Source organism: Colius striatus, chromosome 9 (assembly GCF_028858725.1).
Source record: "Colius striatus isolate bColStr4 chromosome 9, bColStr4.1.hap1, whole genome shotgun sequence".
Classification (NCBI taxonomy): domain Eukaryota; kingdom Metazoa; phylum Chordata; class Aves; order Coliiformes; family Coliidae; genus Colius; species Colius striatus.
The window spans coordinates 33,515,887-33,542,227 of NC_084767.1; the positions used below are offsets into that span (position 1 = coordinate 33,515,887).

General features: G+C 41.9%; 1 protein-coding gene across 1 annotated transcript in view; it reads right to left on the minus strand.

Moving 5' to 3' along the window:
- SATB2 (SATB homeobox 2) overlaps positions 1-26,341 on the minus strand; it is a 127,839-nt gene that overhangs the window by 23,943 nt on the left and 77,555 nt on the right. The window contains exons 8-9 of the mRNA XM_062002578.1: positions 14,687-14,899; positions 9,971-10,126 (exon numbers count right to left, since the gene is read on the minus strand). Coding sequence (XP_061858562.1) covers positions 9,971-10,126; positions 14,687-14,899 — 369 coding nt within the window. The remainder of the gene's footprint in view (positions 1-9,970; positions 10,127-14,686; positions 14,900-26,341) is intronic.

The following is a 26,341-nucleotide window of genomic DNA, read 5'->3' on the forward strand; positions in this document are numbered from 1 at the left end:
GTGTGTCAGCAAGCAGTCTCCATGGCAGGTTAAGCAGGGCTGGTGGCCACTGCTGCCTGTGCCCTAGGCAGAGACACAGCCAGCCCCATCCCTCACAGGCTGGGGGCCGCTCTCCCCTCCTCTGCCTGCATGCAGGAGACGCGATGCAAATGACAGAATATGGGAAGATAATGCTGAGGATGCTGTCAACACGCCTTACTGACTCCTGTCAAAATATTTTACCTAGTAGCTTTATAACCCATCATTTTCAAGCTACAACTCAGCATTTTGACACCATTTTGACAGGCACCTTGCAATACCTAAAAGATAGCTTGATCAATGTTAAAAATGTTCAGTAGGAGAAGTAGCCAAAACTGTATTTTTTCCAAACGGTGACTGGAGAAAGCTGAACAGTCAGGTTCATTGTTGGCCCACGTAGGAGGTTTTTGGTATTGCTTTTGTATGTAACAACTTGTAAGTCATTGACAACTTCTACCATGCACTCTAAACCCTGTATACAATATCATAAGCCGTTGTTTGTCTTACTCTCCACTGTGTCTTCTACTTTCACTCCCTGAAATAAAGGCAAGATTTGATTATTTCCACTGCATCAGCCAAGACAGTAACACCAGCTGTTCTCATTGCGCAGCCTCTTCCTCACGGCCTACATGTTAATAACCTGATCATTCCATTTTCTCCTTCAACTGCCGGCTGCAGCACAGTGAAGAGACAAAAACCCAGGCCCATCTGCAGCAGCTGTAGGCACTGAACTGTGAAGCCACCAGGGATTTATAAACTAATCTGTAACACAACACTGCCTTGTTTTTACAAGTGAGAGGCCACATTTGTGCAGACCTGATCTTTTCTTGCAATAAACTAGGAGAGTTGGGGCGGGGGGCAGGCAAAGATGAAAACAAGATATCTAATCATTTACTTAGGGGGGGAAAAAAACCTCTTCAAAGTATTTTGACTGGTATTTGCGTAATCTCTCAGCCAGGTGATGCCTGCATTTTAATGTGGTTTGGTAACATCCCTTGCCCTTAGTTCTCATCTTTCCCTTTCCTCTGCTCAGAAATCCCCCCAAACTTTCTCTCTTTTAGAGAAAAGACAGGCAGAAAATCTCCCTGCTCCACGGTGTTTTCTCAGGGGTTCTTCCATACAAAGGAAATAAATTCTGAAATGGAAAATAAACCATCTGTGGGAAAAAACCCCTTCTGTTTCCCCCTGTTTTCAGTGATCTGAGTAAGTCTCCAACTGAACTCTTTCATAGGTTTCAAGCAGGTATGTTTAACATCTCACAAGGCATGCTGCAGCATGAAGACCTATCATTTAGCACAGAACTCACACAAAGCCCCGCACCTGGTGGAGCCAGAGCCGGTGCAGGGCAGGCCCAGGGAGATGGCTCCTAGGGCTCCCCAAGGGCTGCAGGGTACCGTGCTGTGCCTGGCAGGGCCCAGGGCTGGCTCAGAGGGGCCACCTCCCCTTCCCAGAGTTAGCCTGGCTGGCCTGACGGTGACTGCTGCATTTTGATTTATCTGTCCCGTTATAATCAGCACTCATTACAATCACTTAGAGCAACACTACAGGCCTCATTATGGACTAGGCACTTGCTGCCATTAGTCTTTAGGAAGGATAGTGCTCAATTTGCCTGGCAACATGCAAGGTCCTGACCTTGGAGCTATTAGGGAAAAGATTAGACTGCAGTGTGACCATGTGTGCAGACACGAGCAAACCAAATTAATTTCTGGCAAAGGGAGGCACCAGGCAGATCTCGCCATCCTGAGGACACCTGAGAACTTCTCCATTCCCCAGAGGAGATAAGCTAATGGCACGTTTAAAGGAGCCTGGTTCTGAAGGTGAAGCACATCCATGGTATTTAGAGAGATATTAATCCAGTTTCCCTACAAAGTATTTGCTTGGCTGATCAGATTAAGGGATCTAGCCTTCAACAGCACACCCCCACCACAGCAGGCCCCAAGAAATCTGTGATACTTCACAGCCTCAGACATATTGCACCATGTGTACCCAGCTGCTACAATAATTAGCTTATGAATGTATCAGCTGGTTCTGTGATTTTTATAAATAATAACTAACCTACAGAGCAGAAAGATTTTCATGAGCCTAATATTAGCAAGAAATTGCAAGGTGCGCCTAACACTGAATTGTCATTGTGCTAAATGCCCGTCTTCTCTCACGTTGTGCGGGACTGGATCTCCCCCAACACCATTTATAAATATTTATTTTTGCATCAGCAACAGAAATGTATTTGTGGCAGCTTTCTTCACAACACCCATTATTCGCTCACTCACACACATATACAAGCGTATCCACTCTGTGCATGTGTACATTTATCTGCAGCAAATCTGTCCTTTCACTGCTCTTTTCCCATCCTTCCCCTTCAAGTATTCATTCTCTCACCCATCCATTCAAGACCCTATCTATCCATCTATGGGGCTGCTTATTAGGTGATAGCTTTGGCTAATACACGAGAAAACACAGCACTGCAGATTACTCACACATTCTTTAAGATTGCAAGTAACCGCCTTCCCTGTGCACAGATGAAAAGTCTGCATCGGATTTCCAACATTATTTATTTAAATAATCTGAGCATGCCATCCAAGAAAGTTTTGCAGTACCAGGCAAAAAAAAAAAAAAAGTGTAAATGTCAAATAAAACATTGACAGATGACAGTATTCTCTATTGAATAGCACCGTTTCTTCGTGCATGTTCAATGAGAACTCATGAATTATTAATACGCAAATCTCCTTTTTCTGTTAAAAATCTCAACTTGGGGTTTTTTTGTTGCAATTTTTTTAGATTTTCTTTTATTTATTTATTTGGGTCTGTGTATGTTTCACAGAGCTTTCCAGGAGAATTATTTCATTTAAGAAATGCTAACATACAGAAATGCTTGGAGCTTCAGCCACTCGCAGTGAATTTTCATCTATAGCTACGTTTATTGGTATGAAGAAGGAAAAGTGAAGAAGGAGACACTATCACCTTTTCCCCCACTCATCCACAACATCTGAGTTCATTGCATTACAAGTAAATCCAGCTTCTGTGAACATATTCTGAAAATCTAACAAACAACACATCCTTCCCCAGATCTGTGATAAGCTGAGTTTCTGATCCTGCCTCCCCTGCATATCACAAGTCTCGCTCCACCACACAAACAGCCCCCTTGACTAGCACAGTTTGATAGGAGGAGATACCCATCAGTGTCAGTATGGGTGGCAGAATCTGGCCCTTAATAGCAGCTTCTAAGGTTCTCAAATGGGAATGTCTTCCATTAAAAATAAGAGGAAGAAAAACAGCACAAATAAAGGATGCTTTTGGCTCCACAGTCAGGCCCCAGTGCTTGTGGTTACAAGGAATTCTGCTCAGAACTTCCTTCATTTCACCCCAAAACTTCTAGAGGCATTGAGAATACAGCCCAATTTAGCTTACTAAAGAGAGCTGCAGAGAAGTGCTGGCCTCTATTTTTTGTCATTCTCATGAGACAAGATAAACATTTTCTAAGCATTTTATTTGATAAAAGAAATAATATCATATTAATGTCCTATTTTTAACCTCCCTCTGTCTCCTAATCAAATACATTTCCACATAGCTAAGCAAAGAACAACAAAAATCTGCAGGAAGACAGCCATTCCCATTGTGTTTTTATGCTGTTAAAGAAACAGTGTGCTTACTACACCAAAGCATTAGCCTTGGCACACCCATGAGGGACAGTTAGCTGGTGCACCAATTGTGAGTCACATTCTCTGTCACTTATCTCCAAGGTCTTTTTAGCTGCTTGACCCTTTCACCTTTGCTAGACTTACTCTGGCGCACGGGGAGGCTACTCCAGCAGCCAAAGTTACCAGACTAAGATAAGGTCAGGTCTTCCAGCACTCAGTAAAGGTATGCATAAATACCCTGACCCCCAAACTGCTTCCTGCAGGTCTGCTGATGTGCAGTCAGCCAAGGACCAAATTTCTGATTAAGGACAAGGATGTATGATGGGGCTACAGGCCTGTGCTTACACACACTACTGAAAGCCACCATGGGAGACGGCAGTTGGGTGTCCACGGTGACTTAGCTACAGGCAGCTTATCTGCTTGGGCTGGGTGGCAAGGCATTTTGAGCCTGGATAAAGCGGCAACTGAACTGACCTCGTGCTTCCCCACACTTACATTGATACTACTGCTACTACTAATAATAATACAGTTAGTTTTCTGGGCTGACATTTTCTAGGGTCTCCAGTGAAAGCATGAGTAGGCAAATGAAGAGTTTTTAGTAAGAGTGATTCAGGAATAAATCTCAAAAATAAATGTAAAAGGCCATTCCCTCACCCACATCATCAGTGCAGAAAATGTCAACATATGTGACAAAAGGGAAAAAAAAAGCAGCAATGATTGATGCAAGTCTTGAAATATTAGTAAAGAAATGCTGCATTCCCTGGAGAAAGCTTCTTTTCTACACAGGGTCACAGGAGTCCTGTGGACACACTTCCTCAGCCTCTCTTCCCTTTGCTCAGTTTGGGACTCTGCAGTGCAAAATGAGACAGATAATATTCAGCTCTTGTTCCTTAGTCGCCAAACTCTCTTTCCATGAATCCAATAAGTGTCTATTAAAATATATAAACCCCCTAATGATTCAAGATAACCTAATCAAGAAAGCTGAAATGGATAAAAGACTAACTGTAATGGAGAGTTCTGTCATGGCTTCAATGAATTCTTGATGAGGACTGGGGGAGGGGGACTGAACCTGAGAAGCTTCACTTGGAGCATTTTGATACAGTTCAAGGTTAATCACTCAATAGCCTGGATTTTCTGAAATGCTCAGTACTTTTTCCATCCCTGAAAATTCAAGGCAAAATGCAAAGCACTTTCACATGGGTCAGCTTCTCACTAGCCTTATAAAACACTCAACAATACAAAAAATGAATGAGGTACATGAGCCCTGATGTATCTTAGATCCATGGGAACACTAAGTCTGCTTACAGCTCTTGGCCTCAGAGGGAAGGATATTTCAAGCATGTCAAGTTCAAAGTAGCTTCTCCCCACACTGGAGAGGAAGTGTGTGCTTGTGGTTAGGACAAGCAGCTCACCATCACTTCCAGGTCTGCCAAGGACTTCCTGAGCAAAGTCCCAGCTCCACAACTGTCCCTGCTGCATTCAGCAGCTGAGAGGCTAATGTGCTGCTGCAGATGCTGTCGGAGGGAGGCGGGGGGTTACACTGTGACTGCATATGGAAGTCTGTAAAAAAAAACGGCTAATGTCCAAAGGTACTTCAAACATTTTCCATTCAGTAAAGGACAGAAATGTCTTTCTATGTTTTCTCGATATTTAATAAGAACATCAAAATACCAGCAAAACAGATTCAGCCCAGCTGTAGACAGTCACATCATCCTAAAGGCACCAAGATACTTCAGCAGTGAGAAGTGCCCTATATGCATACATCACATACGCTATGCATCTTCACCACTCTAGCTGTTTTTTCTAGCTGTTGTTCATCATCACTGGAAGCTAATTAGATTAAGGGCACAGAAAATACCTATTATAAGCTAAAAGAGGGAGACAAATCAGGTCATCTTATCAAATGAAAACAAGGGAACATAAATTCATGAGGAAAGAGAGGGAAAGACAAAATAGGGGGGTTCTAGAGCTAACTCTGCCCCAGAGTGACGCTGCTCATCTCTCTCACTGTAGTATTTTCTTCTCATAGCATGGGCAAGAAGGGAGGTCATGGGCAGGTGACTGTGGTGCTGAGATCCATCTAGTATGGGCTTCTACTGTGGAGCTAATAACCCCCTTAGCCAGAAAACAGCCTCCCAGACAATCCTGGCAACAAGGCAGGGATCCATAGCCTTGGGTTTTCTTAACTCAAAGGGATTTGAATGAAGGGCTTTCTGCCCCCAGCCTCCATACCTCTGGTCAAGTTTATTTTTTGTTTGTTCATTTTTAAACAGCATGAAGATACAAACCAGAGACTGAGCTTTGCCAGCCTAACATTTATTTAAAATGTTGTTCCATGGGGCCTCTCTCTACTGTGATGCAACTGAAACAACCTCCGGCTTCTTGAGGAAGAATTTAAGTTTGAAGAGTTTACTTTTTGTTTTCTCTGGACTGGTGAAGGTCAAACCCCCTCATTTGCCCTGCGCAAGGCAAATCCCCAGCAGCATGGGCCCAGATTTCCCCCCACCACCTCAGCCCAATTAAGAAGAGCCTCTTGTCCTGGGAGAACTGTGGGAAGTTCATGTTGATCCAAACTTTGCCCTCTCTCAGACTGTGAACAAGTGCTCCAGCCAGCTATGCCCACTATTTATTTTGATAGTCACTGTTTATTGTAAAAAGAACAATATTCCTAAACTCATTTTGCACAGACTAAGAAAAAAAATTCTGTCTACTGCAAACAGCACAGCTTCTGCTAGGACTCTCACTAGGGGTCAGAGGGTGATGCTGTTGCACAGTATTACAGAAAGATTGGCATATGGTCATGGGGAAAATGATTTTCCTGAAATTGTACTGTAAAGCCATTGCAGCAGTGGATGTAGAAGCCAGTTTTCATGACCAACAGTTCAAACCTGCAGCAACCCAAGGTCAAAGCCTCTGCTTGTCTCACTGCCCAGCTCGAGACACACAGGCCACCCAAACCTCTCTGAAACAGCACACCAGAAACCCACCCTTGTGAATTAAATATAACCAGGAAAGCCCAAAGTGCAGATAGGAAATCAAATCCTGGTGTTCTTGTCACACTCAGAAGCACTCTCAGTGTGATAATATAGGTCCCAGGTTTAGCCATGTAAAGGACGAAGGGTACTAGCAAACAGCATCCCCAGACAAGCACACTGCCCAGCGGGTATGTCAAAAACAGCTGGCAACTAAATGAGGATGACAACTTTGGAAGCTGTGTTTGGAGGGCAATGATCTCCTCAGCTCCTGCCGCACAAAGGGCTGCACACCACTTCACAAACAAGACTAAAAATATCTAGATATAAATCACAAGGAATAAAATGCATATTAAGGTAAAGAAGTGATGAATAGGCCAATGTCTAAAATGAATGGCTTGAGGTCTTTATGAAGGTGGATTCCCCTAAAGAAGTCTCAGCATACAACTTTGGTACCTGCATGAGGCTTTGCATTTGTGTTCACTTATGAGTTCTGTGATTTGTAATCTCAGTTGCTAGCAACAGCCCTTCCCTTTGGTTGCTGAACTGAGATTCTACCATGAGTTAAGAATAAAGACGGCTACTTATTAAATTTGAGGTCAATTAACTGCACCAGTAGATTATGCCACTTGCAAAAACTCCTCTTAGTGGGTACCACTCTTCCTATACGAAGACAGAAGATGAAATGAGGCCTCCATTGGGTCTGGATGCTCTCTCGGGTACATGACATGCAGCCCTGTGTATAAAATATCAAAACAGCCCTGTCGGAGATTCACTGGCTGCTAAAACTGTGAAGATCTCACAGCACCGTGGATTGCTGTTGACAGAACAGCAGCGCCCAACATAACACATGCCTTGTTAGCAAACTGGAAGCCTCTCAGTAGTCTGGGGTGAGGGAATAATAGAGGAAGCCAATGCAATGCAAGCCAGGCCTGTGGAGAGCAGCAAGTGAACAAACCCTGGTGGAGAGTCCAAGCACCTCCTCAGACAAGCGCTTTTTTCCCTTCTTTCAAACTCTCCCTTCTGAAAACATGGGCAGTTTTCAATGAGCACTTCCCACCATGTAATTCAGTTGCTGAAATCGGCACCATCTTCACCAGCAGTGACTGTGACTCACATAACTGGGCTGCACAAAGAACTCGGAAAGTCCCACTACTAGTTTTTAGACAAGCTAGACCTAAGGCGACACACCAACCATCCCACCATGCCAGTGGCTTTCCCCTACACAGGCAGCTGTGTCCTTGCTTTTGCCACTCCTACTGGCATTCCACAGGGCACCCCAAGCAGCAGCAGGACAGCACAGGCATGCAGGTGGGCTTTGGGGCAGGGGGAGGCCCAGTGCCTTCTCTGTTCCTGCCTTTGAGTGCCTCCATAAAGCACTTTCATGCTCCAGCAGAGCGCTATGACATCTCAGCATGGAGAATGCTGTGTCATCCCAGGGAGCCAGTATTGCTTTGGCAAGGCTGTGGAACAAAAGAAACATCGGCCTCAGAAACGCTTCTTTATTCACTGCTGCTGAAGAAACAAAACCTTTATGCGCAGTAACTTTGTTTTAAACGGTAACATTTGTGGATCCGGTTCTTAACCTTTTGCATCTGGCTTTCCAAATCTGCCCTGTTGTTTTTCCACGTGAAAGACTACAGAGCTTATTTTTGTTTTGGTGCTGGTGTGCAATGCTGCTAGAGAGGCATGCTCAAGCTGGCACAGCCGGAGCTGGTGAGCCACCCAAATTATTGTTGGGTGGTTCAGTCTGTCTCTATTTCAAGACGCCTCTGGGTATAATGACAGGAAGCTTGCAGGCAATTTTAAGCCAAACCTCAGAGAGACTGGCATTCAGTTTGTGTTAAACACTCCTTATTAAAAGCTGTCCAGTCTGCATTCTGGGTGGAACTTTGATAGCTGCATGGAGTAAAGAATAAGGGGCACGTTTGCAAAATCAATTGTGCAGTTTTTATATTTACTGCACGTTTACCACATATGCCATTTATTACACAGTGGAAAACCGTTAAATGCACAGTAGTTGTGCCAAGTGGCATTATGCTTTTAACAGCTTTATTCGTTTAACAGCTCCAGTTCTCATTATATTTTGCCATGTGGTACATGAGATTTTTATGCATTTAACAGTTAAGAGGGTTCCATGGTATTTTCCTTTTATGTATTTCATACTGTGACTGGGATTTTGTTGAGATGCAGAGGAGTTGCAGACTGTAACCCCTGTACCCTGACAAGAGAAAGCAAAAGGCAAAGAAAAGTAATGATCAAATGAGGAAGGAAAAATTAATCAGGCCTCCATATGGCAGGGCACAAATACCTGTAACACGGACAAGGGTCTTCCATGTACTCTGATAGCCTTTGATGCTTTGTTTATACGCCCTTCAATCTCTTATTTTACATCTACTTTAATGACTACAGTGCTGTTTTCCTGCACAGAGGAAAAGAAAGTATGCATTTTGCAGAGTGCATGCATCTAGACATTTCTCATTGTCACAGACACATTTGTGCATTTTTGTGTCCATACTGATGCACTCTCCTAGCACAACTAATTATATTCAGGATGAAAACCATCCCTTTTCACTAAGTAGACAATTTCTTCTTACAGTCTCCAATCCACTTGCTGCTCTTCCTACAAAAAATTCTATCTATCCTCCTTTCCTCAAAATGCCTTCTGTTGCATTACATTTTTTTAAAGAGTTGGATGAAATTTTGAACTTAATGGATTATCCTCAAGAATTTCACCTGGACTTAGGTTTGCCCACATGTATTTTTTACACTCAAGGTGGAAATTAATCCAGGAGAACTCACTGAAGTGCCCTCTCATGTCTTTTTGTAAAAATGATTGGATCTGACGTGAATTATTCACGTGGCAATACTGTATGCAGCACATACAACATTTAAAAAAAAAAAGAAACATCTGCCTAGTATGTGTTTTCACATTGCCTTCCCTCAGATAATCATTTAAGAAAACAATTTCTTTGCCTGCCTAATGAGAAGGATGGTATCATTTTGAAAGGTCCTTGTCCCACTAGCAGAGGTGTAAGCTATATACCACAAGTGGGAAAGGACTAATGTTCTTGTACAAAACGGGAGAAAAGGCTTGGCTGTGAGCTGATCCTTTCCTCAGCCTATTTTAAAAGAGAAAAGGAAACCACTTAAGCAGGCAAAATCCAAAAGCACGACAGGTTCCCCAGAGATTATTATTATTATTATTATTATTATTATTATTGTAGGAACAGATGTATTTTTATTGGTAGGAGGAAGAGATGGGTCTAGTTCCATCCCCAGAGTTTGCTTTAAATACAAAACCCGCAGAAGCCCCACAACAAAATCCCCTCTACCACTCACCTGACTTTTATTGGCAGCCACTTTGGCAAACAGAGCTTGAGATACCTTGGCCCTTTTCATCTCCTGTTGGATCTCGTCGTAAATGGCAGCTGTGATGTTGACGTTGGCGCCGTCCGCCTTAATGGGGAGGTCTGTTGTTGGTGTCGAGGTTTTGGCCTACCAAGAGACCATGAAAATAATAATTAAAAAAGTGCTGCTTTCAGCCCAGCCATCTGTGCAGAAATTATCAAAGGATTTCAGTCAACTGATGCCAAACTGCATTAGCTACAGAGGGACACTTCCTGTCCATTATTCTAATCAGGTTAATTGTGATTGGAAATAATTGCAGTGCATTCCTATAGGACATGCAAGGCCCTGTCAACTCTCCCCCTCTCCCTCTCCTAGCGTATTTATTGAGCAGCTCAACAACATGATAGGTAGTCAGGCACTCAGCTGCAGGCAGTCACTGAAGTTGACTTTGCCAGCTAGCTACTGCAGCAGAGGCACCAGGCTCTACCTTCTCCCCCCTCTCTGAAAGTGGCCTACACCTTGGAGGAAGAGCCAATTCTCCCAGAAAAAATGTGTAAATGGGTAGAGGTCTCTAAATAATAAATTATTACTCAATTTAATGCACTCTCTCAAGTCTCCCTCATCCTTTATTAAAACTATACGTATGTCATTTGAGTATGTATGGCTTCCCAGCTTTATCATCATTATGCTAGCCAATCACCTAATTTCACCTAGGAAATCAGTGGAAATGAAAAAAAAAAATTCATCTCATAAAGCTGGGCTTTGGCATGCCTTTGATGTGCTGCCCTCATTCTCCTAAACTCATATTGAGATTTTGTGCATTCCACTGCACTCCTTTTAATTGAATGATTTCCCATCAGCCTCTGTTACAAATGAAGGACAATAACAGATGCTGCCAGTACTTTCCCCAGGCTGGACTACCCCTACCAGGCTTCTACCAATACAGTTCAGCAGACTGAAACAAGATTTTTATTTAAAGCCTCTTGGCCATGGCAGTCCCCAGAATGCACTGGCAGGCGAGGGAGCGAGGGCAGTGCGATCCTCATTGAGTGCTCCCGGCACCAGCAGCCTCTTGGAGAGACAGATCTCATCTGCTTTCTTGAGCTGAAAGAGAAGAGGTACCAGGACTGATAACTGTACCCCTTACACCTTTTAAGGGAAACATGTAGGCTGCTGATATAAAATCTGTGTTTTCTCTTGTGATTTAAAGACAAGCAAAATTCATGCTTCCCAACAGATCCAAACCTCCCATAAATCTTGATGGCATTCAGACATTTATCTGAATTATAAAACTTTTCGGATGGCTACTGTTTTTGTGCCAGTTGAAGCCTGATACAGTACATCTAATGTTAATTTTCAACTAGGCAGACATGCTCAAATGCCTGTTTCTTAATGGGAAGGTTAACTAGACAAAGCAAACCTTGTCAACTTCTCCTTTTTTGCTGTTCTTCAAATCTTCCTCTCCCTAATGTTTTTGGTGGGGTTTTTTTTGCACCAAAGGCCACATTAGTAACAGAGCCAAAATCCGATCAAGACAACAATCTAGACTAATCATTCCTCCTACTGCTTCCAGATAAAGCTTTAACCAACCTGCGTCTTCTACGTTTCTCACCCTCCAAGTTCAACTGGCAGTCCCCCTGGCTCGTTCCCTGCCTGTTGCAGGCAGGACTCACGTAGAATGGGCCTAAGTACTACGCGTTCCTGCTAAGGTCAGCCCTGTACATTCAGGCAGGAGCAACTGGATGGCAGCTGGGGCAGACCAGAGCCTCAACCCACCACCACTCACAGGCCATGAACACATGTGGGGTACAGCCCTATGGATGGACCAAGAGACACCACACTCTGAAATTGAACGTTCACAGATAAATGAGAGTTAGGGCAATTGTGGGAAACATAAGAAAACAACAAAGAGATCATGGGAAGGAAGATCACTGTCCAAGTCTGTCAGGAGTCATTTAGTAAAACTTAATTTTACCCAGTGCCCTGCAGTGCTTTGATGGATATTAAAAAAGCCTTCCCAGTGGCTGGAGCCTTTGGCTAACACAGCAGCCAATGTCTCCACAGGCTCAAAGGTTGTTGCAGAGGCCTGAGATCCTAAGAACAGCTCTGTCCTGCATGGGTCTCCTGCACTGCTAGATCCACAGCCACACGTCAGATGAAAGCCTGTCCTACACACCCTGATAGCTGGGCCATTTGTTATTTAGTCACTGAAATAGGTAGGTCAAGTACCAAACCAAAATATCACAGTCACAAAAAAAACCCCATTTTCTGTTAGAGGCCTACATTCAAAACTAGTCTTGATATTATGAACAAGTTTGCCATTATTGAAATGTCTAATTGCAAACAATGGGGAAAAAAGGAAAAGAAGTGTTTGCAACCACCATGCCAAAGTGCTAAAATCCAGTCTTTACTGACGGTCTTCACGTGCAGACAATAACCACTAACAGCTCAGAGACTCTTCCCCACAGCACTTGTACCCGTTTGCTGGATGAATCTATCATGCTCACTTTGGGGACGTCTTGCAAGGGGATCTTGGAGCTGGCTCACAGCAACAGAGACGGGTTACTCTGTGTGCCCTTACACGCACCTGAATGACTGACCCAGAACCAGCACTTCCACAGGTATCTGCCAGTGCCTTCCTCCTACCCAGTGCACTTGAGCACCACTTCCAGAAGTATTGCTGCAGAAGCTCAGTATCTATGGAAACCACGTTTCCAAACGGCATTCCATCAAATTCTCTAGCACCCTAACACAATTCCTAAAAGGATAGTAGAGCTCCCAGCACTGCTGCCCCAAAGCACTCCTCCACTCTGGGGTAGGGAACATACCAGCTTGGGAAGGCGATGCTGTTGGGAATTGCCGCACCACACGTGAGGACGGCATTTGTCTCGTCAGGACTAATAGTAGGCATATGGGAAAGTGCAGTAGCCATGCTGCCTGCCCAGGAGCTGGGAAGCAGCCTCATTTGCAGAGGCATCCAAGTTGTCAAAACAGCACCTGTGCTGACTGGTGCTGGCCCTCAGAGGGCTCGGGAGATGTTATCTAGCGGGCACAAGCAAAGCACAGGGTACACAAACGTTTGTATGTTGCTTTGGATGATTAAAATCCTCACAATATTCTACTGGATTCTTCAAGGAGAAATAAGGCAATGATGAGCTGCTTTCTACTTCTAGAGTCTGGTTTTCTAGCAACACTTAGCTCTTAAAAAGGCAGGCATAATTTCCATTATTTTAAATGACATTCTAGCTGTGGTTAGAACATGGGGAAAAGTCATATTTCAAGAGAGGAATGAGATGGGGCAACAGATCCAATTTTATTCTCACTGGGTTGCATTTAAACTCTCCATTTCCGTCTGTTACTTGATTCTAGTTGCAAAATCTGTTGCAATAAATATAAGTACGAATAAGCTAATTCTTTCATGAGTAAATACACATGCAGAAAGTGAATTCACTACTTAAACATTAAAACAATTCCCTTTATAATTTCATTTTCACTGAAAGATAACTAAAAAAGCTAAGAGGCACACAATGAGTTTCCTATATAATAAAAATTCAGTGTCAAATTTGGTTTGGCAGGATTTGTTTGCTTTCACTGAAAACAGTTCTTTAAATCATGTATTATGGCAAGGTGCACCCAAACGGCTGTGTTAAACTGAGCAACCTCAACAATTTCTACAAAACCAACACACCCTCCATAATGATGATCAGTTTGCATGTAAAATTACACTCTCTGCCCCCAATGCTTACTTATTTTTAGCAGCTGTGGCTACAGAATGCGATATGAGAATTACTACCATAAGCACAGCTAACACAGTCCAAGACCTTGCAGACAGCATGGCTGTGAAAACATCGAAGCAGGAGAGTCATACAGGCTCATTTACTAAAGATCAAGGGATGTGCTAGAACTGACTTAGACTGTCCGTACAGTTAGAAATTTCAAACTCAAGTTAGGCAAATGTCACACCAGGAGTTAACCATCACCTTTGTGCAAGCACCCTCCTTTTTTCAGAGTAAGCGTCTGGGACTGCAAGCAGTCTGGTAAAAGGGGAGATGATTATTACAGTGTAGTATGTGGATACTCCTTAGTGCAAAGGAACAATCTACTCGGAGAAGTGGGTGGCAACAGCACGTTAATAAACACGTGCAGTTAAGTCAATGAGATGACAGTTGTTTTGGAGCTGTAAAGCATCATCTGCCCATCTCTACTTTCTGTACTTCAAATAATTAGGCATGTAAACCTCTAACTCAAAGATGGTGATTTCTTATTCAGAATACAGAGTACATCAATTTCTAGCAATGTCTAAGTCGCTGTTGACCTCTGTTAACTACACAATTTTATTGCAACATACACAAACATCTCTAGGAGCCCAGGAATTTCCTGTGTTCTGCAGAATGTATTGGACACAGATAAAAAGTTACGTGCATTGTCTTTCCATAATATAATTGTGAACATATATCAATAGCCTGTATGTAATGCCCACACACACTCTTTCAGGCACTAATGTTACATACTTAGTAGGTAACATTGTTTGTATTTATAGTATTGATTAAGGGTAGAATCATTATCATAATGTCTTGCTGAAATTCACCAAACATCTCTTAACAGACCCTCCAAAGCCTTACAAAAAGATTTCTACAACTCATCTGGGTGAGGGGAGCAACTGGACTAATCCACAGAATGAACAGGTAACAAACGATTGCATCTTACCTGGGGAGTTCTGGAGGAGCTTGGGCTACTGGCAGCTGAAGACACCATGCTCACGTTGGGGTTCATACTTCTCTCTCTCTCATCCTGATAGATACGATCCCGCTCCGAGTCAGGCAAGTTGAGGAAATTCTGCATTGCCCTTAAGTTTACCAGGAGAGACTGGGAAGCCGTCCTAGGGTCCTCTTCTTTGCGCAGGATCTCTGACAACAAGCCCTGGTTCAAAAATTTAAAAAAAAAAAAAGCCCAGTCATGTGGTGGTTTTTTATTTTTAATTTGTTTAGTGTAACCAGCTGAGTTGCAATACTGAGAATCTACATCAGAATCTCATGGGCTCTCCCAGAGGGTATATTTTGTAGGGAAATGTCTTCTGGGGGCTGGGGCTTATTTTGGGACTATCCTATTCTAGCAAGACAGTAATAAGCTTCTGACATGCTGGATAGGAAGGTAGGTACATTGGGTAGAAAAAACTGTAGTTATCACCAGGTGCTTGCTACAAATATTTTAGGAGCTGTTAGATCTTTCTCTCTTTTTACTTAAAGCTGGGAACGTTTGGCAATCCTGTTCATCTTTGACAAATCTGCCAAGGTTGATAAATTTAGTTTTGACATTTAAACAGTGCAGGAGGTTTATAAAGAAAAATGTTTGGCTGGTTTTTGATGTTACAGTCCGTTCATTTTTGTTTGGACAGTCATTTCTGAGACAAAAAAAAATGGAACAATAATAAAGCCTTAGAATCTAGCTTTAGGAATTGAACCTATTCTTTCATGCCTCATTTTAAAATATCACAAGCCTCACATTGCAATGATAAAGAGAATGCCACATTCATCTAGATTTTACCAAAGCCATTATTCTAGGAGGTAACCTGCACAGCACTTCAAAAAAAAGAGTAGGAGAGATGAAAATGCTATTAAAAGGGGTTTAAATCTAATGATAGGATTAAATTTATGCATAACTATAGGTGCTCGACAGTTCCCCAGATTATCTAGAACTTAAAGGCACAACATGCAAGTTTGAATTTGGGCCTACATAAACTACAGGGACATGGTGTGTGCTACCAGCTTCCCTCATGCACTCCCCTGCATCTAACACATCACAAACAGTATTTCACTCCAAACAGCAGTAATAGCAATTCCTAAACTAAAAATATTTAAATGTACTGGTACACAAAAAAACAGAGAGGGAAGATTCTGCCCACCTAGACTTATAACATAGCACAATCAGAGGCTCACTATTTTAAGAGGCCATTCTGCCAATGTGTCTCTTTAAGTAGTCTGATACCCTTTCCACCTCCCCTGACCCAGAGTTGCTGCACCACTCTTTCCAGCAATGCTGGCCACAGAAGACTTGTGAAACCCCACAGAGGGGATTTCAGAGCTCAGAGGATTTACCTTGAGCCACTGACAGGACTAACATTCAGCAACTGTGTGCAAATGGACACCATGGTGCCCCAGACATGATTCAGCTGTTGCTGTTGATATGAGGATTTTGTAGTTACTTTACAACCATGACTGAGCCAAGCTGCTTCACAAGTGTATAGTGAAACCTTACTCTTTTCTTCTAAGAAAAATGTTACTAGAAAACAATCATGTAGTCAAAACCCTGTAATATTTATTTTATTCTGTATCAAAGAGTCTCTTCCAAAAAGCCTTGCTGAAACACTTTCACCACAGGTGGCCAATTAACCAAATGCCAACATTTTTTAGTATATATTGATCTTATTTACCAGACTTCCTGACAAAACCAACAGACCAGCAAATTATGTATCTGTATCTGCATTTATGTGCTATTACATTAAAACACATACATGAAAGCTCTACTTCAGCAGTGTTTATGCCAGAAGTGCTCAAAACAAGCTCCACACATAACCTGAAGGTAGGCTGCACACAGCTCCATCTTTTCAGCTCGTCATCTACATAATCAAGCTAAGCAATTCCCAATTACATTTTCCTGCAATTATCAGGGTAGTTACCAGAAGGACTGGAGCTGGGAATGGAGCCATGGTGAGACTGTCCAGTCAGAAATGGGATTGGAGAGAGAAGCTGGCTGGTGCAAAATGTCTACCTGGGGAAAAGTTTGAAGAAGGTGCAGCCCTAGGCTGGCCCCGAGCTGGCCTCTGTGACCCCAACACAACTACATCTTCATACTTGGCTTCTTCCTCAGCTTTAACCATCCCTCAGAGAAGCTAGGAACATTTTGAAAATCTTTCCAAAGTTTACCAGGCTCACAGGATGAGGGAGATATACAAAACAGAACAAAAAAAGGAAATGACATTACAGAAGCTTGAAGCCATGACTTCAATAATTTCAAGACTGATACAGTAAGTCCTTATTATAATTTTCCTTTAGAGTGAGTGGAAAATTCTCCAAATGCAGGAAATAAATTAAATATCAGTTCCTTAAATTCTTAATTTCATGGGACTTTTACTTTATTTAAAAAGAAACTACTAATTTTTTAAAAAAAGAAAATATAAACTAAAAAAATTAATTATTTTAGGTTGAAAGAAATGTACCTGGAAAGCTATTGGAGCTGACTCTTAAGACAGCTTTTTCTCTCTCACGTCTTAGCCTGGCTAAATTTATGGTCCAATTTCAAAAATGGAGAGCAGAAACATATGTGAAAGCATGCAAGCAATTACTTTCCAGTGCAGTCATTGACTCCCTGTGTAAATCAGAGGCTCACAGGTACAAGCGGTCATGGTAATAAGGTATCTCACTGCCTGGCTTGGAGGCTCTGATTCACCACCAGAAACAGCTCATCAGATTCAGTGGGTCTGAACCCTAGCCTGTGCCTCTTGCACCTGTGAGGCTCTCATCTCTACTAGAGCAATGTAGAGGTACCTTGCCTCACTTCCCAGTGCAGGCCCCTGCCCCAGGGAGAGGGTTCAGCTCTTTCCCCAGCACCGTGCCCAAGGCAGCCTCTCATGCAGGCCCTGCGCTCCCATGCCCCACTCCAGGCCAGTAGGTAGGAAACCTGGTTAGCAAAGAGGGTTTTCCTGCAGCTCCTCCAAGTGCTTTGGCAGCTTAGGAGCTATGTAAACAGAAGGACAGATAATAAGAAAACTGACTCAGTGGGAAAAATCTCTTGTCCTCCTGCAACTGAAGATAAACACGCCAGAAAACAACAGCAGCTAGATAGCTGAGTAACAGGGTAGGACAATAAAATAAAGTATCTTGAGAGCAGTAACAGTTACAATAATGTAATTCTGAGCTACTGAAGTATACACAAACTAACCAGTGAGCAACATTATAAAAAATAAAGTGATATTAAATACTCTATTCAGCCTTTTGTCACCTGCAACAAATAAGGCTTTCAATATGCAAAACATTTTCCTTCCAGAAAAACAAATGATCATGATTTCATTTAATTGTAATTTAATGAGGCATAATGTATTTTTTAAAGTGATATACACCAGGTGTGTGATGAGGAAACTGGCCCAGCCAGACAAACCCCACTGTTTCTATTTTTGAGAAAACTCTAAAGCTAGCCAGAGACTGTTTCCATTTCTGCAAATTATGTTTCTGCTGGAGGGGGTGAGGGAGGGAAACCCACAGCATTTGTACATTTGTTAGAAAATTCCATTGTCTAAATTAGCTTATTCTGACTTACATCTCATGTATTTTTTAAAAAAAAAGAATTAAAAATTGGCAGTTTGCAGAGTAACCAATTCTGAAAACCTAAAAGAAGATCTTCAGGGCCTACAAATCTCAAACTGATTTTAAATAGCCAAACAGATCTTCTATACCAATCACAGCTACCAGGATACATTTTAGGACATGTAGCTTGATGGTATCTTTGCTTTTCCTCTCCAGTGCATAATTTTTAAGCTAGTTGCTAGAGGCAGCTGATGAAAATATTAATGTTCACACAGGCTGTGCTCTCAAATGAGGTGTGTACTCACCCTGAGACAAGGACTCTGCACAGGTACACTTTGGTTTACCCTTGGAACTTGCATAGATTTTAAAATTACACCCTGGGTCCATAATTGACTTTAAAAAAATAATACCAGTGGTGGAGAAATGAGCACATGTCCAATCAAAATTTAAAAGTCACTGGGACTATTTAAGGTAGGAGTAATTTTGACAATGTTTTTTCAATCTAGCTGAAATGTAGTCCTTCAAGAGAGCAAAGGCATTGTCATGAGGGTTTGCTTTACACTCATTCTACGAAACTCCGTTGGTGAACTAATTTCTTTTATTAACTACAGGACTTCCAAGACAAACAACCCAAACCTTATGGTCAAGAAATATTCTTTTAAGCAACTTCTGAATGATGATGCAATGCAAAGCAGAGTGAATGTTACTCAAATGGACTCCTGCATACAAATTATCAACTGACCAGCCGTCATGGCCAACACAAATGCTTGACAAACTCCACAGAAGGCAAGAGGTCTGACTGCCTTCTTCCCAAAGGGCTTTGGCTCAGGCCTGGAAAGTGTGTAAATGACATCTCAGTGGGATAGCAGATTGTACTACCAGTGGCCAAATACAGAACAGTTTTGCAACCGGAGCTTTTCAAAAGCAATCTAGATGAGGATGCAGCCCAGACATTAGTGTCTTGGGGACAGAGAAGAAAGAGGGGCAGCAGGAGACTCACAGGCACTGGTCAGGAACCCACACATGTCAGGACAAATGACTTGGATGAGAGCTGTGCTCTCCGTCCTACAGACCTAAGCAATGTGTCTATGAAAGCAAGCTCTAAGGTTAAAAATGTTCAAATCAGGCTTTGGACAATTGAAATGCCAGCCAAGGCAAAAACTTAAATAAACCAAAATAATGTGCTAAGCCTCAGTTTTTATATTCTGTATAAGGAGATTGTATCTATGAAGGACTAAAAAAGCATAACTACTTCTTCGTAACTTCGTTTTTTTTGTGCCTTCCCATACTTCACCTATTGCCAAAATCAACTGAGAAAATGCTGAAATACTAGAAAAAGTATTGCTCCTATAGCACTGAAAGCTCCAAGTACTTTAAGTCCAGTGCTTGTAACTGACAGTCTCAATAGAAAAGCTATTCTGCTTTCCTTCAGGTACAGATGTGACTCTGATCAGGATCAGAAAAAGTAGAGATTTATCCAAATTCAGAAGCTGAATCTTAAGGATCAGTGATATAAATCTGTCCCCTCTCAGCGTCCCATTTCAGCATGCAAGGCCTATTTCCAGTATAGAAGGCAGCATTTGGGGAATCTCTGGTTAGGTGTCCATTCCTAAATGAAATTGTATCTTCAGCATACCAAACTTGATTTTGCCAGGCTAAAACGACCATTTATATTTAAAATCATCTACTACTTGCAATTGAATGCTAGATGAGGCAGGTCAGCTCAGGGAGCTTTGCAGCAGAAGCACTAACTTCTTGTAATCTTTCAGCGAAGTAAAGCATCTCCACCTGCTGTCTTTTTCTCACATCTAGGCAGGCTTTTACCATGACATCCCTCCGCCTCTGCATTTACTCCAGGTCCTACCTTCAATATTGTCTTCTGGACTGAAAAAGATACATTCAAAAATTCTAAAAATACCTCTCTTTGACTCTAAGTATGCAGCACTCTACAAGAACCTCTATCTGAAGTATCTGTAGGCTTCTTAGGATTCAAAATCATTTTCAAATGCTGGAAGTCTCTTAGAAATGCAACATGTCCAGTCCAAGTTTGCTGAGCAAAATTGCTTCAGATAAATACTGGAAAATTTTGAGTGTTTAGCCAAACTAAGCACCTTCATATCCATCTTGTCAGTTTCCTTCAGGTAAAATTGTGTTTTCACCCTACTCCCTGACCAACTCTTCTGTCTCAGTGGGCAAAATGTGTGGTGCTGCGTTTGTGTCAGTTCATATGAACTTCAGAACTCAAACGAATTTGGTTTCCATCAGTGTGAATAGGAGATCAATTATCTTCCAGTACTCTTTACTGTAGTTCAATGCATCTTATCAGTCCCTCATTTAAAAGAAATCTCTTGATCTCTAGATTCACTGCCTACAGCCAGAGTATGAGCCTCATTCTTAAACTCATTTAACTAATGCTAAAATACATACATCTCAGGAGAGAGCCGCTTAGACACAAAGCATTTAGAGGTTGATTTGAATAAAACTTATACAGGGTGCAACAACGACAATTTGATTTTTATTATTAAAAATGAAGTGTTTAAATCCTCAAAGAAAATGCCTTTATTGCATTAGTTTAATAAAGCCTCTTTTTTATTATGGTATCTGTTTTTATGAGAGAAGACAGGATGTGCATGTGGAGCTGAATGTGGATGCATAGGGAAAAGGAAGCAGAGAAAGACCGACCACCTGCAGCCACAAAGTGTTACCATTTATATGACATGAATATCATACTGAAATAGGCTTGAAAATGAGCAAGACACACAGCTCATGAACCTTCCATATATCTGTGCATTTGCTTCCAAGGCTCAGGACTCCTGTGCATCAGCTGAACAGAGAGCAGCCGATTCCTACAAACACACATTCTGAAAGCCTGACTCATGCTACTTAAGATCTTTTCATTCAGCCTATTGAATACAATTAAGCTAATTGAAACTGAAATTTTGGGCAGTGCAAAACCCACTGTTGGAACAAATATCCCATGTACCAAAAATCTGCAATTTATTAAATTAAGCACTTCCCTCAGAGACTGCCTTCTCTTTTGTGAGTACAACAGAACACTGCTTGTGCCACAGTACACACAAGAATAAAACAAGCAGGTAACATGAAAAGATTTCATGAAATAAGAGAGAGTGTTATATGGGGGAAAAAAACCAAAAAATCCTCCCCAAAACCAAAAGCAGAACCTTCACTAATTGAAAGTCTGTGCACAATGGAGCAGACACCATAGCAATGAACTGAGCATGACTGTTTCACTAGATACTAGGCACAGAATTAAAGCTGCTTGTCTTCCTCTCACTTAAGTTAAAGGAAAAATTATTCACAACAGGAATTCCAGCTGGGATTTGGCTCACAAGCAAGCAGAGTTGGGAGAGACAGCTATTTCAACAAACTGTATTCCTCATCTTAAAACCTCTTAGATCTAAAAATCTAATCTTAAAACCTCTTCTGATCCCACTTCAGTTTTGGGGGAATTTTTCCAAAGCAAGTAGAATTAGACATTAATGAGAAGTAACCAGCCACCTTCCTTTTTGCCTGCCTGCCAAGGCTTTCTTTGGAGCTTCCTTGACAATCATGCTCCTGCTCTCAGAGCCCTCAACCCCTCTATAACTGACCGGCAACATATCCACAACACAGAAGCGTTATTTCCCCTTTCCTCATTGCAGGTGCCTGGACTCACCTACAGTAGCACCAGAAGCTGGCAGATCATCTAGCATCAATCCTGTGTTTCCTCACACCTCAACCCACTCCTGAAGCCAAGGTACAACTGAATCCCTCCAACAAGGTGAGACACTTAATTTGAGCATAGATTTCACTACACCAGAGGCTGACAGAGTTTTCTTCTCCCTGTACTGTTACTTCCTTTAATCCAAAGAGTGGTAGTATCTGCTAACCAGGCTGGAGCTGAGCTGGATAACCACTGCCTTCCTATATGCAGGCTAGAAAGCCAATGCTTCCACCCAGAGCTACTCAGGGTGGAAAGGAGTAGTGCTCTTTGGGAATAGAGTTACAAGCAGCCTGAACATGCCTGGCATTTTTTACTCAACTCTCTTTGTATCTGGCATCACAACTGTTTCATTCAAAAAGCCTCAGGTTCATGGGTATTTCCAGTTTCTGAGGCTGTTCAGTAAAACAAGCACTGGCTACTTGCCCAAACATTTTACTAGTTTTGGCTATTATGTCAAAACATTGCCAAAAAAAATATGCTTAAAAAAAAAAAAAGACATAAACAGTAACATTCGGTCTATGGGCTTTGCAGTCCACTGGGCACTCCTGAGGAGAAGAGGAGCAGCTCACTGATCCAGTCATTTAGACTATCTGGATTCTTACAAACAGCCTGACCAACTGTCCTGACTGGAACTCCAAGAGCCTGTAGCAATGAACAATGCTAAGCACATACGGAGAGGAAGGAGAGTACGATTGTTTTCCTTATGCAAAGCATGATTCAAATGACCTATTTTACCACTAGTATATTGAAGAGCACAGATCACTTTAGCACCTATAGATTTCCTAAAAAACTTTCCAGAGAAGGACAAGTTATATCTGGGGGAGTATTTTCATACATTTCTTTTAAAATAGTCCTCTTTCTTCTGTAAGCATCACAGTCTGCTGATTTCTCAACAAAACACAACCTGTAATAAGCAAGCTTTGGTCACTACAACCTTTTGGTTGCAACTTGAATGCTGTACTGGGAAACATCATAGATGGCACAAGGACTCTGCCCTGAGCATGATCAAAATCCATGCATGTGTGCTCCTCCAGGAAGAAGTCCATAGCCTTGGTAAGAGCTTTGGCCAGCAGTGTCCTTGTCCTGCCTCCTATTTCACATTAGTTCAGCTAGCCAACTCGCTTTTAGTAACTACTAGGTCTCTCAAAGTCATCCTGATTTTAAGATGATGCATGCTTCACCCAGGTAGCCATGTTTTGAGAACTCCAACCTGCACTGACAGCCCCTTTGATTTTACTGCAGTGTTTGAGACCAACAGGGGACAGCTGCCCTCCCTACACATTAAAACCTTCTCACCATCTGCAGTCCATTATGTTGCAGGTATGTCCTTCACTTTAGCCTTTTCAAAACTTTGTCTGCTTTTAAAAATCTGCACAGGGCAATTCCAAGTGCAACATGCATCTGCTTTGCCTCTGACAGTTGTGCTTATCCTGTGGATTTGTAGTATTAATCACAGTTTTCCTTGCTTTTTTTTCTCAAGACTGGATGGTTTATACAATCAAGTGTGATAAAATCATCCACAAGATGGAAAGCTACATAGAGCCTAAGAGAATGTCTTTCCAACATACACCATTCTTGTAATTGCTGAGCAGGCTGTAGGTAACACTAACTTACGTAAACACGGTAGTTTGCACCACTATTTTAAATGTTGTGAAGATTGCATAGAAATTTCCTACTTATTAGAAATGGTGTCATTGAAACCACCTTCAATAACTATATCACTTCTGTGGATCTGAGAACTCTCTTCTGCCTGTTCTGCTTGCTGAATAAAGAGTGAATTCACAGAAGGGTGAATTAAATTTGTGACACAACTCTGTAAAGATAAAATAAAACGAAGGGGAAGAGGTTAGCTCAAGGCATTTACTAAACCTCAATCATATACATTTTGAGGGTTCATATCCAGTTTCAAATAAATCTGAAAATGTTCACTTTGGTATCATTTGTTTGAAAGACATCTTCTTTGTACCTAACACAGCCTGGGCCAGCTCCTAGCCAAACACCCTGAGTTGCTCTCCTGAGTGCACTGCAGGTATGAAGCAGCCTAATGTTCAGTCCCCACCTCAGAGTGAGACCTTAGTGGGAACACTGTGCCCCAGGAAAGGCACAGGATTTGTCACAGGACCTGAAGCCCTTTGTATTAATGTGTGTATACAATACATATAAGGTATAAGTAAATATTGTTGTCTCAAGCTATGTATCTCCAAATTAAAGAGGAAGATTTGGATGTTTCACAAACCATACAATTTCACCTCTCCTTCTGACCTGCCTCACATTCCCCTTCCCATGCACACACATGCATACATACATATGTCAGATATTTGTTCCGATGGATTTAGCCTAGTTTGGATCAAAGCTTCCTCTACTTCACTTAACAGATTTGCTCAGACAGAAAGTCTCAGGGGAGAAATAATGTTAGTAAGAGCACTTTTTTTCAGCATTTAGTAAGTAGGTCATTGGACTTTAAAATAAATTAGAGAATAGTTTATCTATTAAACAAACCTCACAGTACATATTTCATGAAGCTATACTTAATTATAGGCTAATGTGCACCACAGAGCTACCAAAAAGAAAGATTAAGCAGTGGACCATAATGCAGTGATTAATACAATTATTAGCTGGCTGGCATACAGCATCTATTATTTGGTACCACCATGAGAAACAACAGAGCTCTGGTCTCTATGGCTGGCACTCCCTATGAAAAGAAACAAAACCAAACATTTCCAAAGAGAAACACACGCTTCTGTGCACCTCCTTGGAGGCTGCAGGGGGAATGCAAGGAGTTGATAGCTTTTACAGAGCATCTCCACCATGTGTGTGTGGGAACATCCCACATCTTCTACTGTGCAGCACAAAGCTAACTGTCTGAGCACCTCCTCTTAATACCTTGAACATTCTCTGACACAAGGGGAGCTTGATTTGAGTTGGAATTAAAAGTTGAGGCCAGAGAAGCATAAATACCTACACTCTTTTGCTACAGTGATGGCTTCCAGGGACATGGTACACTACATGTAAGGCCCACTGTGTTCTGTATTAAGGCCTTGCAGAATAACAAAACACACCTGTGAAATGAGCAAATCTTTTATGGATGTTTAAGACCTGCCTGTTCTGGAATCGGTATCATAGAATGTGTAGTACACCATATTACTTGTGATGGAGGGCTATGAAGTAGGTAATTTCTTTCCTTTTATATAAAATTATGTGGTTCATATCTGGTAATAAAGCAGCCAAAATCAGGGAAGACTTCTTTTTTTTTCCAAAGAAAAGTTAGAGAAGTTAATGCACACTAAGACAAATGTCAGCAGGAGGACAGGAGAATGGACAAAAACAGTGACACTAGCACTCTGAATTACAGACGTCATTTTACATACTGAACTGAAATGTAAACTGGTCAGAGGACAGAGTTTCAGATCCCATTTCCAAGTGCTGCCCTGCTCAGGAAAGGTGCTTGGCTTGTCCATTCAATGTATTACCTTAGCATATCCACTCAATGCTGCTCAGGTCTGCACACCAATGCACGAGCCCAGTCTGAATGGTTACATAGCTGGTGTCCTAAGTCATACAGGGCATTTGAAAATGCTGTCAAGTGTGACTGGCCCACAGTCAGTGAGCCACTGAAGTTGGGAAGATACCAAATTTCATCCAAAGACTTGTTTAGTGTCCTAAATCCACTAGATCTATGCCAGAACACTGCAGGAGATGTAAAAAGATAAATCCCCATACACACTCCCCTCCAAAACCCCAAGTCATACTGCAGCTGATTTAGTCCAGATTTTAGATTATGTATTGAGAGTGTGGAGCAATCTCTAGTGTGGCTGTTCTTAAAGTACCATAGGCAGATGCAATTCTGCATCACTGCTAGGCAGAGGTCAGAGTGGTCTCTCTCACATGTTTGCCTTTTCCCTGCCTGTAAACATATACAATGCTTCGTCAGTAACATGCAAAGCTTGGGGTTTCCCAGATACATAGGATCAAAACCTTGCCTCCTTTAAATACTATAGTAGAAGTGCCAATTTAACATACAAACTTTGGGCTCTTCCATCTGGCTAAAGCAGAGCCTCATGTACAGTGATGGTAGTGAAAACCTCAATGGCAATGTTACTGCTGACCTCTTGCTCAAGTTCAGAATATGTCATTCTGTCAATACCATCTACCTTGATTATACCAGGCTTTATGTACAATGGGTTATGATCCCAGAGGGATGAAAAGCTTTTCCAAATTAAAAGCAGCATTTTAAAGAGGAAATACTCATACATTCCTATGTAGTTTTCATTTGATATCCTCAAGGCTACCTCAGAACTCACGCTGATTGGAAGTGAATGTTTTTTCTGACTGCAGCCA